At 57.1% G+C, this 18436-nt stretch overlaps 1 protein-coding gene across 2 annotated transcripts in view; it reads right to left on the bottom strand.

Annotated features, from left to right (window-relative positions):
- The window catches only part of LOC148816680 (serine/threonine-protein kinase SIK2-like), a 50032-nt gene that overhangs the window by 6441 nt on the left and 25155 nt on the right, over nucleotides 1-18436 (bottom strand). Inside the window, exons 1-8 of one of the 2 annotated variants that reach the window (XM_088939579.1) lie at nucleotides 14103-14155; nucleotides 12121-12207; nucleotides 7251-7375; nucleotides 6224-6347; nucleotides 4420-4652; nucleotides 3222-3374; nucleotides 2920-3078; nucleotides 36-267 (exon numbers count right to left, since the gene is read on the bottom strand). In XM_088939579.1, coding sequence (XP_088795705.1) covers nucleotides 36-267; nucleotides 2920-3078; nucleotides 3222-3374; nucleotides 4420-4652; nucleotides 6224-6347; nucleotides 7251-7375; nucleotides 12121-12184 — 1090 coding nt within the window. In that variant the 5' untranslated portion in view covers nucleotides 12185-12207; nucleotides 14103-14155. Of the gene's footprint in view, nucleotides 1-35; nucleotides 268-2919; nucleotides 3079-3221; nucleotides 3375-4419; nucleotides 4653-6223; nucleotides 6348-7250; nucleotides 7376-12120; nucleotides 12208-14102; nucleotides 14265-18436 lie in introns of those variants that run through there. The other variant, XM_088939578.1, reaches the window with a different exon arrangement.

The raw sequence follows: 18436 nt of genomic DNA, 5'->3' as shown, positions 1-18436 counted from the left end.
ATGCGGACACTCTGGTTCTAAGAAGCGAAACCCACCTGCGCTGGGCACCATGCCCGGCTGGTTGGTGACCTCGGACAGCGTGTGGCGCCGCTGGCCGAAGCGGGAGGTGTGCAGAGCGGCGAAGGCCTGGCACGGGTCCTCCTCCGAATCGGGCTCCTCCGTCTCGATGCCCTCGTCGATGGACGTCTCCATCATGTTGCTCGGCGACGAGGGGCCGGCTTTGCGGATGGTGGAGGGGGGCAGGGGGTCCAGGAGGCAGCCGTTCACCTGGAGACGACAGGGGGCAGCCGAGAGGCTCACTGGCACGCCTCCACTCAGCCCGGGAGCCGGCGGCTGCAGGTGCGAGGCCTCCTTCACCCTCACTACTGCTCATCACAATGAACGAGTGTAACTGGCAAGGGTTAATACTCTGTGTATTACCTCACCTAGACTGCACAGCTGTTTCAGATATACGTGCGTGAGCGTCTGTATATTCTCCAAATTTACTGCCCCTCGTGTGTCACAAACTGGGCAGAGCTGCGGTATTCAAACCAGGGGGTGTGAAAAGTGTAACAAAATCCTCCATACACACATTTTTTCACCAGCACCAAGGTTTATGAGTTCCTCCTCCTGGGGACGCGGACACCCCCCAGGGCCCGACCGACCCCACCGTCCCCGCAAGCCTGTTGCCCAGATCCCCAGCTGCGCTGCCGGCTCACCCAGCCCAGAGACGGCAGGACAGACTGGCATCTCTGTCTCTGCAATGAATGGCTCTTCCAGCTGTCGCCCGCCGCCAAGCCTCTTGACAGGGTGGGGGGGGGGGGACCCACAGCTGCTTGGCAATGCCGGCTGGGTGTCGCTGGGCCAAGACAAGCCTGGCGAGCGAACCAGGAACGCAGCCTCTGCAGCGGGGGAGCTGGGAAGTAGCTTTGGCACCAAGCTGCCCACGTGTTTGTGTCGGCTCCGTTTTCAAGCCTGGTGCTGTACTGCAGGGTGCGTTGCTATTCCTGGACCTTTTCTTCTTTCTCCCTGCTTCTCTCAGCCCGGCAGGGCTGTGCGTCCACGAACAAGTGCGCTGGCTGCGCTTCCACTCCCTCCCTCCCTCCCCTCCTTCTCTTTCCGGCTCCTCAGACGTGTCTGGGAGAGTGAGGGGAGGACGTGCAGCTCTGGAATGCAGCGACAGGAAGCACGTTCTGGCTGGGAGAGCAGCGCGAGCTCTCAGTGACACAGCCCAGCTGGGAGCGCGGCCAGGGAAACGGGGCGCTTGGGCCTCCTGTCAGGAGCCTGTCAGCCAGCCTGCTTCTCCCTGCTTCACTCCAGCGCTGCCCTGACTGCAGACCCTGCCCTCTCGCCCCTCTGCTTTGCAGCTCGTCACTTAATTATCCTCACCGGGGCCTGGGGTGACCTGGGGTGACCTGCGCAGCTGTTGGCTCCCGTTCTCCTCAAAGTCCCTGTAGAAGCCGGAGCAGAGCCGCGAGCAGCTGGCCTGGGAGGGTGCCCCCGCAACGCCAGCGGAGGCCAGCGGACGAAGGGGGGAGCCAGGGAGGTTGTGTGGTGACCCCGTGTCCCCAGCAGGGGCAGCATGAGCCGCCACAGGGATACCCCCAACTCTTCAGGATCCCACAGGGCAGCGGCGCTCCTGGCTCTGGGGCGGCCGGGCAGAGATCCGCCGGGGGGGGGGGGGGGGGGTGCCGGGGCTGGGCAGCCGGCAGGCAGCGTGGGTTGACGGAGGCTACCGGGCATAGAGCACGGGCACTCCGAGGAAGGCCCTGCTTTCAGTCGCATCCGAGGTGGGCCAAATGGAAAACGGGCGACAGCGCGGGATCAGCCCGCCACGTCCGCGTTCCCCACTGTCTGACCTTGAGCAGGCTGTTCCTTAACGGCAGCAGAATGCCTGCGGGAGAGCGGGGGAGCTCCACTTGCCTCCGACTCGGAATGCCACTGGAATGCTTGCCCCATGTGCTGGTTTGAGCTCGGTTTCTGACGGCCGGAGTTACCCGACTCCTTCTGCCCTGATGAATCGAACCAGGGGATGCCCAAAGGGGGACTCCCTCACGCTGTCAACTGCTAATAGTCAATAGCCCAAATCACCTCACCTTAGTAAAAAAAAAAAGGGGAGAACTGATAATGATTCTCCCACTTTTCGTCGGCCACGTTAGTACTCCATTTCTCACGGCACAGCACTCCTCCAGTTACCACCCCCTCTCATCAGCATCCAGCCTCTTGATCCCTGTCAGTGATTCACAGGGCTAAGTACCTGTCTGAACTATTTTCGCCCTACTCCCCACCTCGCAACCTTCACTCTTCTAACTCTGGTCTCCTTACTGTCCCCCAAGCCCGTCTACACTGTATGGGTGACAGGGCCTTCTCCTGCTGCGCCCCCAAGCTCTGGAACTCTCTGCCCAAGGATATCAGAGAGTCACCTTCTCTAAACTCCTTCAAATCCAGACTCCAAACCCTCTTCTTCAGAAGAGCCTTTACTGAACTGGTTCCATTCTTCACCCCTCTGCTTCTCTTACTACCACCATCCACGGTCTCCTCTCTATATTGTAATTGTGTTTTATCTTGTGTATTCCTCTCATTTATTGTTGTCGTCATCCTGTAAAGCACTTTGAGAAGCCACCTTTAAAGGCGCTATATAAAATAAAGTTTATTATTATTATTATTATTACGCTAGAGCAATCATCCTGTACTGGGGCCCTGGCTGCGGTCTCGGCGGGCTCTGCTGCGCTGATGTTCCGGTTCATGTCTTGGTGGCTGAGCGCCGCTGATCTGTGCCAGCCGTAATCGGCATTCTGACTAGCGCTCATCTTGTGCGCCGCTGGAAAAGGCAGGCCCCTCTCTGCCGCTGCGTGTTTCAGTGCAGATGGGGAACCAGCTCTGAGGGGGCCACCGGACTGATCCACACCACCACCCCCACCGTGCCCACCCCTCACTGACCTGAGGCGTGCCCACCTCCTCCTCCATGAGGCTGGGCTCGGGCGCGCAGGGGGATTGTGGGAAGGTGAAGGAGTCCGCAGAGGCCTGGGGGAGGGCCGGGGAGCGCAGGAGCCGCACGCTCTGAGGGAGGAGGCCGACCGGAGGGGGGGCGCTGCTCGCCTGGAACACACACACGGGCACACACACACGGGCTCAGTGCTGCCGCCCGCCAGGGGGCGGCTAACACAGCAACCCTACCCGGCCGCTTCCCAGGGGGGAGGGAGCACTCGCGCCTCACGGGACCCGGCGGCGGAGGCGGTTACCTTGACGACGGTCTGCTCGGCGATGGTGCTGGGCCGGCGCTGTCGGGCGTCCAGGCGCTGGTCCACGGGGAAGCTGCTGCGGTGGGATTTGAGCCGCTCCACCAGCAGGTAGTAGATGGCGGCGAAGTGGTTGTAGCTCTTGTTCTGAAGGGACTGAGAAGGAGAGAGGGGGGGCTGAAAGTTAATAATAATGATTGATAATTCCTTACTCTTCTAGAGCGCTTTTCTGCACACTCCACTCAAAGCTCTTGACAGGTCATGGGGGATCCCCTCCACCCCCACCAGTGTGCAGCCCCACCTGGATGATGCTCCAGTCCTCTCCCCACACACCAGCTCTCAGTGGGGAGGAGAGCAGAGTGATGAAGCCAGTTCAGAGATGGGGGTTATTAGGAGGCCATGACTGGGAAAGACCAGGGGGAAATTTGGCCAGGACACCGGGGTAACACCCCGACTCTTTTCGAAAAACGCCCTGGGATTTTTAATGATCACAGAGAGTCAGGACCTCAGTTTTACGTCTCATCTGAAGGACAGAGTCTTTTTACAGTCTAGTGTCCCCGTCACTATACTGGGGCATTAGGACCCACACAGACTGCAGGGTGAGCGCCCCCTACTGGCCCCACTAACACCTCTTCCAGCAGCAGCCTCAGCTTTCCCAGGAGTCTCCCATCCAGGTACTGGCCAGGCTCACACCTGCTGAGTCTCCAGGGGGGCTGCCAGCTGGGAGCTGCAGGGTGATATGGCTGCTGGCTGTGACACTGAGCACCTGTCCCTGCCTGCTCACCTTAACCACAGTCTAGTACACTACACTCTCACAAACGTCTAAGACGCACGTTTGTTCTTAATTGTTTTTGTGTATGACTTCACGTGATTGCTCATGCTCCTCAGAGGGTTTTCTATTTGAGACCCAGAAGCAGCAAAGCGAAGATCCGTCGCCTCGTGAGCAGGATTGGGTGGCATTTGGACCCCGTGCGCTGTGGTCTCCAGTCCTGCTTCCCTCATTCCCACCCAAAACCCAGCGCAGTTCTGCTGCATGATCGTCTGCATCTGGCCCTGCCCGAAGCACATGGCTTTATAGCCTCCGCGCCAGAAAGGAAACACCGAAAAAGCTGAAATCTGATCTGATTGACAGCTAGACTGTTTACTTCACTAACCCCCGCCCCCTGCCCCCAGCTCGTTAACTAACGAGGCCCGCGGTTACCTCGATGGTCTTGTGCTGGTCGATGCCCAGGCTGTGCATCAGCCTCAGCACCTGCTCGTTGTGCTCGCCAACGGCCGCCTCGCCCTCCTCGGGCGCCGCCACCGCCTGCTGGTACAGCACGGGCCTCTGCACGGGCACCTCCAGGGTCATCCAGCGGTGCTCCTTGATCTGCGCCACCGTCAGCCGCTTGGAGGGGTCCAGCACCAGCATGCGGCGGATCAGGTGCTCACAGTCTGCGGGGGCAGGGTCACAGGCCGGCCGGTCACATCCCCTCCCCGTTGCGGTCACGACACAGACCCACCAGAAAAACCAACACGCAGATCGAGAGATTCCCACCCCAGAGTTGCTGGCACGATCAACTGCGGCGATCGCGCTATAGAGAACTGCCAGATCGGACAGCCTGGCAAACGAGCAGTTTTTAACTGCAGTCTTGAACCGGCCACACAGATCAACCCAGAGCTCCCGCAGGGCAGAACCCAGCGTGTTTACTTTACCGTTTCTGGATCGGTTTTTACTGTATTTATTTCACGATTAAAGGGGGGAAAAAAACAACAAACGAGCAGGTTTGAGACCGTCACAAAAAGTAAATCCCAAAATGCAAAAAAGAGAAATGACTGGGCTCCATAAGGGAATGCAAGTGGGAGGAAAGTCAATTTATTCTGTGTTTTACAGGGAGCAGAGCAAAGGGACCTTGAACCGTCACTCTGAACTCGCAGTCCCAGTTTAAAAAAAAGACATTCCTCCAGCAATATGTCAGCTCGGGGCTTCAGTTATTATTATAAAGGTGAGACGGGCACGAAGGATCATCACTGCACAGCCCGGCTCAGGCTGCTCTACAGGTCAAGGTCACCCCGCTTCAAGGTCCTGGGCAAGGGCCCCTGGACCCCCCGAAATGATCCCCCTCCACCGCACCCCCTGCCTGCAAAGTCATTTCTGGCAGGAGTCGGGGGCTGGGATCCGCTGGCCCGTCCCCAGGCTCTGTTATGTAAGCCCTGGGCTTAATCTCTCCTTCCGCGGCGTTAGTGTGGGATCAGCTAACCTCACATCCCTGCGTCAGGACCCCCCCCGCGCCGTCTCTCCGCTGGGGATGCTGCCAGACTGGGCTGTATGCCTCTCTGGCACAGGGGATCAGACTCCCGCAGTCCCAGACGAGCCCGACCCCGCTACAACGTCCTGTGGGGGCTGGATCTTTAGCTCTAAAGCAATGATGGGACCATTTTTCCAAAACGGTAAAACTGAGTTACCATCATCTACATCTCTGCCCAACTTCTGAGATCTTTCCCAGCTGGAGCCAGACGGCGAGCGCTGTCGGGCTGTGATCAAGGTCAGAGTCAACCCGATAACAGTTAGAAGCTTCTGATGGTGGATCTAGACAGAAGGGGTGCTTTAATCGCGTTTCTAGGAAAATCCAGCCAAATGACTGGGATGTGGGCCACACTGTGTGAAACACCGCACCCCGCTGGCAGGAGGGCCGGCCTGGAAGAAAGGGATTGGTACGTTTTCAAAGGATCTTCCTCTCCAGTGTGATAATTGTAGCTTCCTGTGCTTTTTTTCCCCCCCCGTGTGAGATCACTGGAAAACAGGCTTGGACACTGGCCTTGTCTGAGGGTGGCATCCAAAAGGGAGACTGCAGATCGACAGGTAGACTGCGGTTCTTCCCATTTAAGCATAGTTTAGAAACATGAGCTGGAAGTTACAGGAATCTAGGAAAACGTCTTTGCACGGCAGTTATCCTGCATCCTGAGACCTGCTCCCCTCCCAGGTGGGCACCCTGCGGGGCGCCGGCTCCCCCTCTCGCGCGTACCTTCAGTCATGAAGTAGGGGATGCGGAAGCGCCCCTCCAGGACCCTCTGGCGCAGGACGGGGAGCGAAGGGCCGTCGAAGGGCAGGGCTCCACACACCAGCACGTACAGGACCACGCCCATGCTCTGCAGAGACACGGGCAGATTCAGGCAGAGACGGACACAGCAGCATCGATAATGGAGCCCCAACTGGACACACACACTCTCACAGGGAGCCCCAACTGGACACACACTACACACACTCTCACAGGGAGCCCCAACAGGACACACACCACACACACCCTCGCAGGGAGCCCCAACAGGACACACCACTACACACACTCTCACAGGGAGCCCCAACAGGACACACCACTACACACACTCTCACAGGGAGCCCCAACAGGACACACCACTACACACACTCTCACAGGGAGCCCCAACAGGACACACCACTACACACATTCTCACAGGGAGCCCCAACAGGACACACACTACACACACTCTCACAGGGAGCCCCAACAGGACACACACTACACACACTCTCACAGGGAGCCCCAACAGGACACACACTACATACACTCTCACAGGGAGCCCCAACAGGACACACACTACATACACTCTCACAGGGAGCCCCAACAGGACACACCACCACACACACTCTCACAGGGAGCCCCAACTGGACACACCACCACACACACTCTCACAGGGAGCCCCAACTGGACACACACTACACACACTCTCACAGGGAGCCTCAACAGGACACACACTACACACACTCTCACAGGGAGCCCCAACAGGACACACACCACACACACTCTCACAGGGAGCCCCGCTATGACACACACACAGGGACACAAACACTCACAGGGAGCCCCGATATGACACACACACTCACAGGGAGCCCCGATATGACACACACACTCACAGGGAGCCCCGATATGACACAAACACTCACAGGGAGCCCCGATATGACACACACACTCACAGTCCACCTAAAGGGGGTTCAGGCCCGACAGGGGCAGGTCAGCCCCTCACTCTTCACTTACTCACCCAGATGTCGAGCTGGGGGCCCTCGTACTGCTGCCCCTCAAACACCTCAGGGGCTGCGTAGGGGGGGCTCCCGCACCATGTGGCCAGAGGCTCCCCTGGTTGGAAGAAATTTCCAAATCCGAAATCTGCAAGAAGAAAAGACAAGTTTTTAAAACAAGAAAACTGCTTCTACCTTCTCCCGCAGGAGGGCACAGCGACCACCTGGGACGGCGGTAAGGACGACGTTGGCTTTCTGCTCACAGGGAACTGAAGTCCTTCCTTCCTCGACAACTGTGGTCTTTTAGAGGAAAAGCTGTTCTTTTCCGCTTCGCTGCAGAGGAATGAGATGGTCAACTGATCCACAGCAGGACATCGGCCTCAATGAGTGCGATTAACATTCATGAACCAGCCGACTGCAAGAGCAAAACCCAGGGCTAATTTTCCCAAACTCTTTTAAGTCCAAAACAAACAAAACACTGTTCCGCTACTCCTCTGCAAGCGCCTGTCTGGCCTCCTGCTAGATGTGAGCCTGCAGAATGTTTAAAATCACAAGACTTTTGGAAGAGGCTGGGGGAAGAGGTGGGGGAGGGGGTTTCACTGGCATGTCCCCCTGGGGTACACAACACGAGGCTGCCCAGCAACTGCCCAGACAGAGGCCAAGGCAGGACAAACCAGGGCCTGGCAGCGAGAGCAAGACCACGGAGAGCTGGGAGCTGCAGGGTGATATGGCTGCTGGCTGTGACACTGAGCACCTGTCCCTGCCTGCTCACCTGTGGTCTAGTGTACTAGACCACAGTCTAGTACACTACACTCTCACAAACGTCTAAGATGCACGTTTGTTCTTAATTGTTTTTGTGTATGACTTCACGTGACTGCTAATGCTCCTGAGAGGGTTTTCTATTTGAGACCCAGAAGCAGCAAAGCGAAGATCCGTCGCCTCGCAAACTGCTCAGCTTGCTGGTCCGAGTCGACAAACCCAACGTGAGCAGGACTGGGTGGTGTCTGGGCCCCGTGCGCTGTGGTCTCCAGTCCTGCTTCCCTCATTCCCACCCAAAACCCAGCGCAGCTCTGCTGCATGATCGTCTGCATCTGGCCCTGCCCAGAGCACATGGCTTTACACCCTCCACGCCTCCCTGGAGGATTTCAGCCTCCCCGAAAACGCTGAAATCTGGTCTGACTGACAGCTAAACTGTCTACTTCACGGAGAGCAAAAGTACAGTAAGGGCGCAGAACTGGGATTTTTAATAGTAGGAGTCAACTTGACGTGTTTAAGAGGTACCCTCTGGGTACGAGGTTGTGGCAGGGGAAAAACCCACCTCTTATTGTGATACAGGAGCACACAGAGCGAGAGAGAGACAGATAGAACGGCAGGCAGCCCTGACTCCTGCTTCAGCAACAGCTGACTGTCCCAGCGCCTGGCTTCCAGGAATGTGACTCCTCATGTGGAAATCCACATGCCCTCCATCTGCGTGATCCCTGTGCAGCTCGGTCAGCAGCACGGATCACCCCCCCCCCCCCTCCCCTCCCGGGAACTCATTCCTGACTCATGCCCCAGGCCCGGGACACCGAGGGTCAGGCTGAGGTGCAGACTGCCCAGCTCCGAGCGCACACACACGCCCGCCTCTCTCCTCACAGACAGCGCCGTGCTTCCACGAGGAGCAGAAGAGCAATCGGGCGAAACTGCGGCCTGAACGCAGCCCGTAGTGAGTGTGATCTCCACCAGCGCAGCACCTGAGGGTAGTTCTCGGAAGGACTGAGCTTCGAAGCAGCGAGGGAGAGAAGAGAACACCCCGCCAGCTGTGCCCGGCGCCAGCGGCGAGGTCGTGTGAGGGCCTGGTGCGCAGTCCAGCTGTCCCTGCAGAGGGACCCCTGGATCTGGTGTTAATTCAGCGTTAACCTGCACAGCCACAATTACACCCCAGCACACTGCCCCTCCTCTGTCTTCACTTCACTTGAACGTAAAGAAAACGAAAGAGCTAATAGTGGACTTTCGGAGACACAGGCCACACACTCACAGCCCACTCAGTATTGATGGAACAGAAGTGGAAACAGTCACCAGCTTTAGGTTTTGGGGAATTCACATCTCTAAAGATCTAACCTGGACTGTGAACACTGACTCTATCATGAAGAAGGCTCAGCAGCGCCTTTATTTCTTGAGGTGCCTCAAGCGATGGGGGATGCCAATACATGTGCTGGTGAGCTTCTACCGCTGCACCATCGAGAGCGTCCTCACCAACGGGATCGCCGTGTGGTACGGCAACACCTCTTCTCGAGAGAGGAAGGCACTGCAGAGAATGGTCAATGTGGCCCAGAAGATCATCGGCTGCGGTCTCACCGAGATTAAACAGCTCTATGAGGACCGCTGCCGTGGTCGAATTCTGGCCATCACAGAGGACAGTCAGCACCCCGGGCATGAGCTCTTCACCCCACTGCCCTCAGGCAAGAGATACAAGAGCATACGGACACTGACCACCAGATTCCTCAATAGCTTCTACCCACAAGCAGTGAGATTGGCAAACACATTTAGCCATGCCCCTCGGACCACACCTACACCATCTACCTCATTATGATTTCTTATCTACTGCACATCTCCAGTCATTGTTTACATGTCTGTATTGTTTACATTCAAACTGTTTACTTGTTTACTTGTATATGGTCTACTGTTTGTTTGTATATTGTCTTGATGCACTGTCTGCACTTTGTGTTTTTACACTTGTTTTAACAATCGAGAGACTTTCTGTCAGTAAGAATTCCATTGTACCAGAACATGGTTACATATGGCAATAAAGTTCAAGTTCAAGTAAATCATCCCCAAAGAAACCGGCGGTAAGCGCACAAAATGGCGGTACGCCTCGCCTCTCCTCCACGGGCTCCAACGTCAGGGGTCACTTCGGACTCGCGGAGGAAGAGGAACGTGATGGAAGAGCACCAGGCAGCTGCCAGGGAGTCCCGCGGCTCCGTGAACGAGGCTGGGCTCCTCGGCCGGCCCGGCCCGTGAGGGATCTGACCAGGGGAGGAGGCCGAGGGAGCAGGGAGATCACGCCCGACGCGTTTCCTTAGAACAGCGGGTGAACGTCTCGCTGTGCCGCCTCAGGTCGGCAGCGCCAGGCCAGCAGAGAGGGATCAAGGCCTGGCCGGCAGATCTCCGATGGCCCAGGGGAGCGTGGATTGTGGGGCGCAGCACCTTGCACTCGCACTACAGATCCACAGGAAGAGAGGAACAGCAGGCCGGGCTGGCAGTCGTGGCACCCCGCTAGCTGGCTGCTGGGCGCAGAAATGAAGGTCGCCCCCTAACCACGCCGTTTCACGAGGCCCGCTTACAGCCGGGGCAGCAGAGCGTTGAGGCGGGAGGGCGAGAGAAGCCTTAAGAAACAAAGGCGAGTCCTTTCAGAAACGTCCACAAATTCCTGACAGAGCCCACAGGAATGTTAGAGAGAAACGTCAGACTCACGCGTCCGACGTTCACCCTTCTCTCCTTACCCCCTCCCACACGGGATAAGGGCGAGTCCCGAGAGGGGGCTGAGGGCTGGCGAGCTCGAGGGGTGTGTTTTTTTTGAAGCAGCGAGATGAGGGGCCGTCAAACCCAGCTCTGCCAAAATGAGAAGGATTAGCCGGGACCACCAGACATGCGGTTTAGGTCACGGGGGGCAGAGTTCAGGACACTGAAACCGCCAGGCGTCAGACCTGGGCGAGCCGGAGGGGGAAGAAATTTCTTCGGGGAGCTCGACAGCAACAAGGGACAGAAATCTTTCCTCCCTTCTTAGGATGGAAGGACGCAGCGCGAGAGCGTTCCGTCTCAAACTCCCAAGGCTGGCTCCGGAGGACAAAGGGCTTCATGTCTGTGTCATAATAATGCTCTTAGGATTAACAACCCCCCCCCCCCCCCCCGCCTGCCCTGTTCTCTGCACCCAGCATCCTTCAGCGTTGCCCGCTGGAATGCAGAGGACACGCAGAAAGAGCTGAAAGAGATACAGAGCTCTGGGCTGACAATAGCAAGGTAAGACAAGACAGCAGGCAGGACTAATCGTCTGCGCTGACCCACTTCATGGCTTGAATACTGAGCAGCCTGACTGACGTCAATGATCCAGCGCTGCCTAGAGGAGGCAGTGGGGGAGCGAGGAGGGAGGCTGCTTTCAAAATAACAGTCTCTCCTTCTGCCTGCCTCCCGGAGTCCCTTCATGCGTGCGCGCACACACACACACGCCCAGAGCCGGCTGTCACTCACTGCCCCCTGCCACACCGTCTGGCACAACTCCCCTGGGGCTACACAAGTCCCCCCCCTTCCCCGGCCAGGCTCCCCAGAACCCACTCGGGGTCAGAAGGGGGGGGGGGGGGGGGGGTCTGCAGACCCTGACCTCTCCTCTCCAGACAGGGGACGCCTGCGCTGGTGAGTGATCTGGAGTCCCCTGAAGGCCTGACTGACCACCCTGTGCACCGGATCTCAGGATCAGCAGCCGATGGTGGCTGGGGGGCCTGTAGATCTGTCCCCCCTGTGCTGCAGGTACGCCCAGTTACACCATTCTAGCACGGGGAACAGCGTTTATGAGTTCACGCCTTGGCGAAAAATACAATTCCAGCTTTGCTGCTAGTTGGCGTCGCCACTTAAATATGTACTACAGTGCATCTGAGATCAGCCAGCACTTTGTGAGCGTGACTCATTTTATTGGACCTGAAGTCAGGCTGCTGGAGAGGGGCTGCTCCTCAGCTCAGCCGAAGGTGCAGGACGCCGTATAAACCCTGTAATTTATGATTATTGCTTCTGCAAGCGTCCGACGCAGCATAACTCGCAGGCAAACTGCGCCATCGCACTCCGAGATGTAAATTCCCATGTCTGACTCTGCTGGATGGCCCCGAGAAGAACGGACTCTCTCTCGGAGGAGGAGGAAAGCACCTGCGCGGGGGGGGCGGTGCTGGGAAGTGCCCGCGATAAAAACAAAAATCCCCGGCTTCTTCATTTTTCAGTCCAGGAGCCCCTTAGCTGCAGCAACAAGAAATGCAGTACGGCAGGTGTGAGCATAAAATAAAGAACGACTCGAAAATTCAGCCGTTCTTTCCTACCGTTGCGCATTTAAGCCGCCGGAGGTGTCTGTCCAGCAGGGGGCGCCAGTGCGTGGCCTGTTGGGCAGTGAGATATGACCACGGTCACACGCCTGAGAGGTGTCAAACCCACAGCGCACCAGGCCCGGGGGCGTCTTGCCGTTAAGAACTCATTAAGCTCGTTAATTTAACGAATGTTTAAATGTTTCCAGCTGCAGGCTCCTGGGCAAACTGTGCGGGTGTAGATGTAGGGCTGCACACCTCGGACAGCCCAGCACACTTGCGATGGCTTCCACCAAAGAGCCAGCTGCAGGTGAACACACCTGGAAGGGGCCCTGACCGCTGTGCAGCGGGAGTCCTTTCAGGTGTGAGTGACAGGCAGGACAGAGCCCTGTGACCCCGGGAGTCTGTGACCCCAGGAGTTTACTCTGAGGCAATGACAGGAGCTGGCAAAGACCTCTTATCTCTCTCAGCACACAGGCATCCTGACAGCAGCTCTCGGGGCTTGGATCACTTCAGGAAGCTACCAAAGGCCGAGGAGGAGGAGGAGGAGGGCAGAATCTGCTAAGCAGTGTCTCTTTTCCACCCAGACAGCTCAGCTGGACTTAGGGAAACACATTCGCCTGGCTTGTCCGGGCAGGGAGGTCTGGAGAGGAGAGGCGGGCTTTGGTGGACGGCCTGGACAGTGGGATTTGTCTCTCGGTCTGAGAGAGTCTGAGGAGAGTCTGGAGCCCCAGGTGATGATGATGACTTTGTGGGAGTCTTTGAGCCTCTGAACTCCGAACAAACGCACAGAGATTAACTTTGCAGCCGCGCGCCAGGAAATACAGAGCCAGGGCTGGTCCCTCAGGCCTGTCTCTCTGCCCGAGACTTCAGGGTGCGAGAGTGCGAGTCTATGGGGTGGGTCTTTTTTGGACAGATTCCCCCCCCAGGACCACGCCTGCGCTCCTGTCACCCCTGGAGTGGGACAGACTGCCCTGGCCTGAGCCCCCCGTCAGACCTGCGGCGAGACAGGAGTGCGGGGGGGGGGGGGTAACGGCTCTTTGAAGTGGGATATTAAAGCCCTCCTCCCCCACAGCCAAGCCTGCAACCTTTCTTTGAGTCCCATCATGCCGCTGGGCTTCTGAGAGGCCACGGCCAAAGTGTCCTGCTGAGGGAGGGCGCCCCGCCCCCGATATCGGGGACGTTTAGTGACTAAATTGGGGGGCCCCTCCCTCGTTAAATGTCAGAGCTCCGCGGCCCAATTTAACTTCAGAGGAGCGGAACGAGAACAGGAACACAGGGAAAGGTCTCTGGGCTAAGGAAAAACACAACTTGACGCGCTTAAGCCCCAGAGAGGGGTGCAGAGGACAGGGTGTCCGACAGAAAGGAGGACAGGCAAGCTTCTTGAATTGTGGGGGGTACGCTTTCCTCTAGAGAGTGCCCCCCAGAGGCCGGGATGAAGGCCGGGATGAAGGCGTCACCCAGGGCACCCAGGAAACCCCCTTGTTTCCACTCCCTCCCCACCCCTCAGCAACACAGCCCTGCCACACAACAGTCCCACCTCCCCCACCCCCAGTGGTGCTGACCGATCGGTCAACACAACTCGATTCCAGGGATCTCCATACCACACTGTCACGTGAGCGTCTGCGTCGGGCCCTGCAGGGTTCCCCATGGCCAAACTAAAACCTGTACTGGATCCTGCTCCCTTCTGTGCCTGGTGTTGTACCCCAGGTGCAAAACGCTGCCTTGCTGCCACAGAGAATTCCACAATCTGATGAGGTAAGCCAGCCCCCCCCAGTCTGATCAGGGCAGCACCGCCCCGGGCCGGGCCCAAGTGGCGGACTGGGCTCCTACCTGCGATCTTGATGTTCATGTGCCCGTCCAGCAGCAGGTTCTCCGCCTTCAGGTCGCGGTGGACGATCTTGCGGCTGTGGCAGTAATCCACGGCGGACAGGATCTGCCAGAACTTGCGGCGCGCCTCCGGCTCGCTGAGCCGCCCGTGGCTGGCTAGGTAGTCTGGGGAGAGGGGAGAGGTTTCGGGTTACTGGGACCACTGCAAGAGCCGCTGCTAAGCACTCATGCACACTTCAGCACTGTCAGCTATAATCCCCAATCCTAACTCTTAACCCCACATTGATTCATAAAGGATCTCTAGGACGATCACTGTGATCACCGTGTTGACAGAAACTATGAGTGCTGCTCAGTGGATTTTGAGGGGCGACCAGGATGACCGTGAGACCGCCTGAGTTGAGCCCCAGCCCTTTGCACGGTCACCAGTTTGGGTTTCACGTGCACAAAACGGGCATCTCTACACCATCAACATCTGCAGCCCTGAAGCCAAGCAAGATCTGGCATTAAATCCCACTTAATTTCTGTCACCTGTACAAACGAACTGATTTCATATTAATCTACACCGCACCTGTGCCTCTTTTAGAAGATGGCTTCACATATCATTGACAGAGACAGACGTTATTATTAGAGAGGTAGACAAAACATTGAAAGAGAATCCCATATGAATAAAAACGTGACCCATTGTACGGCCGTGACTACTGTCTTCCCATCTGCCAGTGCATGAAGTATTTTTCTGCCTTTTTTACATGATTTGTGCACAAGCTGATTGCCAGAAGGGCTCCAGGCTCTCAGGCAAATACGCAGCAGCTCTCTCTGAGCGCCTAGGATCCCATGCGTGTGTGCCGATGACAGCACTCCTGACCTGACCGCGAGAGGGCTGCACGATCAGGCCTTCACAAGCGGGCCAAGCTCAGCTCGAACCCCAGCGGGGCCCTGCAGGTGGACAGCAGCTGCAGTGTGATTTTCACCTTCTCTTCATCTTCTGTATGTCCCCCCAAAGCTCCCATTGGCTTGACCTGCATGTAGCTGTTGTATCTCACACACACACACACACACACACACACACACACACACACACACCCCGCAAAGACACTCTGCTGTCTCAGCTCACGACCGCGGCCAGAGCCTCGCTGCCTCAACGAGGAACAGCCAACGAGACGGGGACGTTGGGTGGACAGTCTGCAGGAGGTGGTCAGACACTGGGGGGTTCAGGGCAGCGAAGATCTCACATTCAGCACCTCGTACTCCAGACGCAGGAGGAGACATTAGCGCTGGCAATGATCAACGAGTTCATTGACTAACAATGTGTTAACAGCAACCGGCATTAAACTAGAAGAAGAATAAGAGACGTACAGTACAGTTCGACAAACATTTCTATTCTTAATTAACAAATAACTTTGCTTTAGGGACAGAAGAACAATGCAGCCCTTGTGTCTGTGCCTGTATGCGGGATACTGGTTCTATACCACCATACAGGAGGCACTAAGCCGGCACAAACCAACCACAGCAGAGCCTCCAGACTCCGTCTCCAGTGCACACAATGAAAATCCAACAAACGACCTGGCCCTCCAGGAGGAAATCATGCTTTCGCTGGTGCCTGGCTTCATTCTCGGGCTGACGCAGTCTCTGTCAGGCCCTGCCACCCCAGCTCCGCGGGACTTGAAGTCAGGCAACCAGCGGGAGTGGACAGGCTTGGCGCCGGCACTCCCGGCAGCTCGGTCTCCCCCGCCCCCTTCTCTAGATAAACGCGCTTAGGCCCCCTGGAAATGTTCTGAACTGCGGGGTCGTTGGCAATAGAGATGCTGACGTCAGTAGTGTCACCTCCTGCGGCTCACCCAGCAATTAAATGTGTGTGTGTGTGTGCGCACGCCTTGTGCAATCCACCTCTCCACTGATAACACTCCTGCGGCGAGCGGGCTGTGTGTGTCTGACAGGCCACTGCAGCAGAGCAACTGTCAGAGAGCGCCGTGGTAATGTTCCTGTCAGCCATCCAGGAGCGCGGAACCGAAAAACAGATCAAGAAAAGGAGAGAAAGCGTGTTTTTCCCGGGAAGGCACGATGCGGGAAGTGGATTCTTCCGATCTCGGTGTCTTACTGGCTGCACCGAGGCAAGCTGGAGTCCGAACGACAGCACCGCTGTTTCAAAAAGCCCCTTTCAGAAAACCCAGCAAAGAGACACGAGTTTCTGGGACCGCCAGAAAATAATAATAATAATAATAATAATAATAATAATAATTGCTTACACTTCTGTATACTTCTTTCTGGACACTCCACTCAAAGCGCTTTACAGGTAATGGGGATCCCCTCCACCACCACCAATGTGCAGCCCCACCTGGATGATGCGACGGCAGCCATAGTGCGCCAGAACACTCACCACACACCAGCTCTCAGTGGGGAGGAGAGCAGAGTGATGAAGCCAATTCATAGATGGGGATTATTAGGAGGCCATGATTGGTAAGGACCAATGGGAAATTTGGCCAGGACACCGGGGTAGCACCCCTACTCTTTTCGAGAAATGCCCTGGGATTTTTAATGACCACAGAGAGTCAATCCGCAGTTTTACGTCTCATCCGAAGGACGGCGCCTTTTTACAGTGTAGTGTCCCCGTCACTATACTGGGGCATTAGGACCCACACAGACCGCAGGGTGAGCGCCCCCTGCTGGCCCCACTAACACCTCTTCCAGCAGCAGCCTTAGTTTTCCCCTGGAGTCGCCCATCCAGGTACTGGCCAGGCTCACATCTGCTGAGCTCCAGTGGGTTACCAGTTGTGAGTTGCAGGGTGATATGGCTGCTGAGAAAAGCACTCTCGGGCAGGCTCTTTGAGCTCGAGGTAGTGAAAACTGCCTCTGACAACTTCCCCCCCCGTCAGAACACATCAGCGTTAGCCGCTGCCTATGTTTTTTTGAAACCAATTCAATTTAAAAAACAAACAACAAAACCATTCCGTAAAAAAGAGCTGGCTTATGAAAAACACCTGGAGGTCACGGGGCTATACAGCTCGAACGTCTCTGCTCGACCCCCCCCCAACACCGCCTGCGGAGAGGGAAGAGGGCTGAACTTTCACCCCCACGCGGAGGTACGCGGGCTGGGGTCCCGCAGACCCCCCCCTCCCGGGCCCGTGGTTTGCTCAGAACACTGGGCAGAAAGGGCAGCGTCTTTCCTGAACCGGCCTCCTCAGACACCCCCGAGGTCGGCGCCGGGGGCCGGAGCCAGGGCAATACTGACGCTGGCACCAGGAGAGGGGCCCGCCGAGCCCTGCCTGATGAGAAGCTGACGAATTACAGAGCCCCAGCCCTCCTGGCATGTGTGTCTTATTAGCCGACACATTTACAGCTCATGGGTTTCCACAGCAGCAGAGAGAAGCGCGTTTAGGTGCGGCAGCTTCCCAGTAAAGCCCACAATAGCTCCCTAAACTGGCCAAGGTGGGCTCGGTGCTGGCGGACACTGGCCACCAGGGCCCGGGCAGCTGGGTGGCGCAGAGCCGAAGCGTCACCCCGGCGTGTGGGTCTCGTGTCGCCTGCGGCTTTCGGTCGGGTTGACAACCGCACAGTGGTCAGCGTCGGCACTGGTTCTGGTGCCGAACACAAAGGCAGCCGGCTCTCCTCTCAGCCCGCAGCCACACAGGAAAGGGGGCAGAGGAGATGCAGGCAAGCAGGGAGAGACGGGGAGTATGGATCCCTTTAAAAATCTGCGAAGCCTCCTTGAATTTGAATGAAGGACTCGAGGCAGGGAAACAGAAAAGGGAGCGCGCCTCGAACCGCCAGAAGTGCCCTAGATTTCTTCACACAGGAACAAGCAGCCACTAAGGAGAACTAAGTGTGTCAGCCGGGGGGGTGGCGGGGGGTCTGTGAATGACTCATGAACAGAACAGCAAGTCCGCTCAGAATCTGTGTAGTCCAAACAGGGCTGGGGGGGAATCAGAAGAAATGGCATTAACCTGGATCACAAGAGAGCAGTGTTGTACAGGAGAGACAGACGGGTGAGAGCAGCACCCAGTACAGGAGAGACAGACGGGTGAGAGCAGTGTTGTACAGGAGAGACAGACGGGTGAGAGCAGCATCCAGTACAGGAGAGAGAGACGGGTGAGAGCAGCACCCAGTACAGGAGAGACAGACGGGTGAGAGCAGCACACAGTACAGGAGAGAGAGACAGGTGAGAGCAGCACCCAGTACAGGAGAGACAGACGGGTGAGGAACACAGTACAGGAGAGACAGACGGGTGAGAGCAGCACCCAGTACAGGAGAGAGACGGGTGAGAGCAGCACACAGTACAGGAGAGACAGACGGGTGAGGAACACAGTACAGGAGAGACAGACGGGTGAGAGCAGCACCCAGTA

The sequence above is a fragment of the Atractosteus spatula genome, chromosome 22, assembly GCF_055471065.1.
Source record: "Atractosteus spatula isolate fAtrSpa1 chromosome 22, fAtrSpa1.hap1, whole genome shotgun sequence".
Taxonomy (NCBI): Eukaryota; Metazoa; Chordata; class Actinopteri; order Semionotiformes; family Lepisosteidae; genus Atractosteus; species Atractosteus spatula.
The sequence above is the reverse complement of the archived record's forward strand: the minus strand, read 5'-3'. Positions and strand labels throughout refer to the sequence as shown.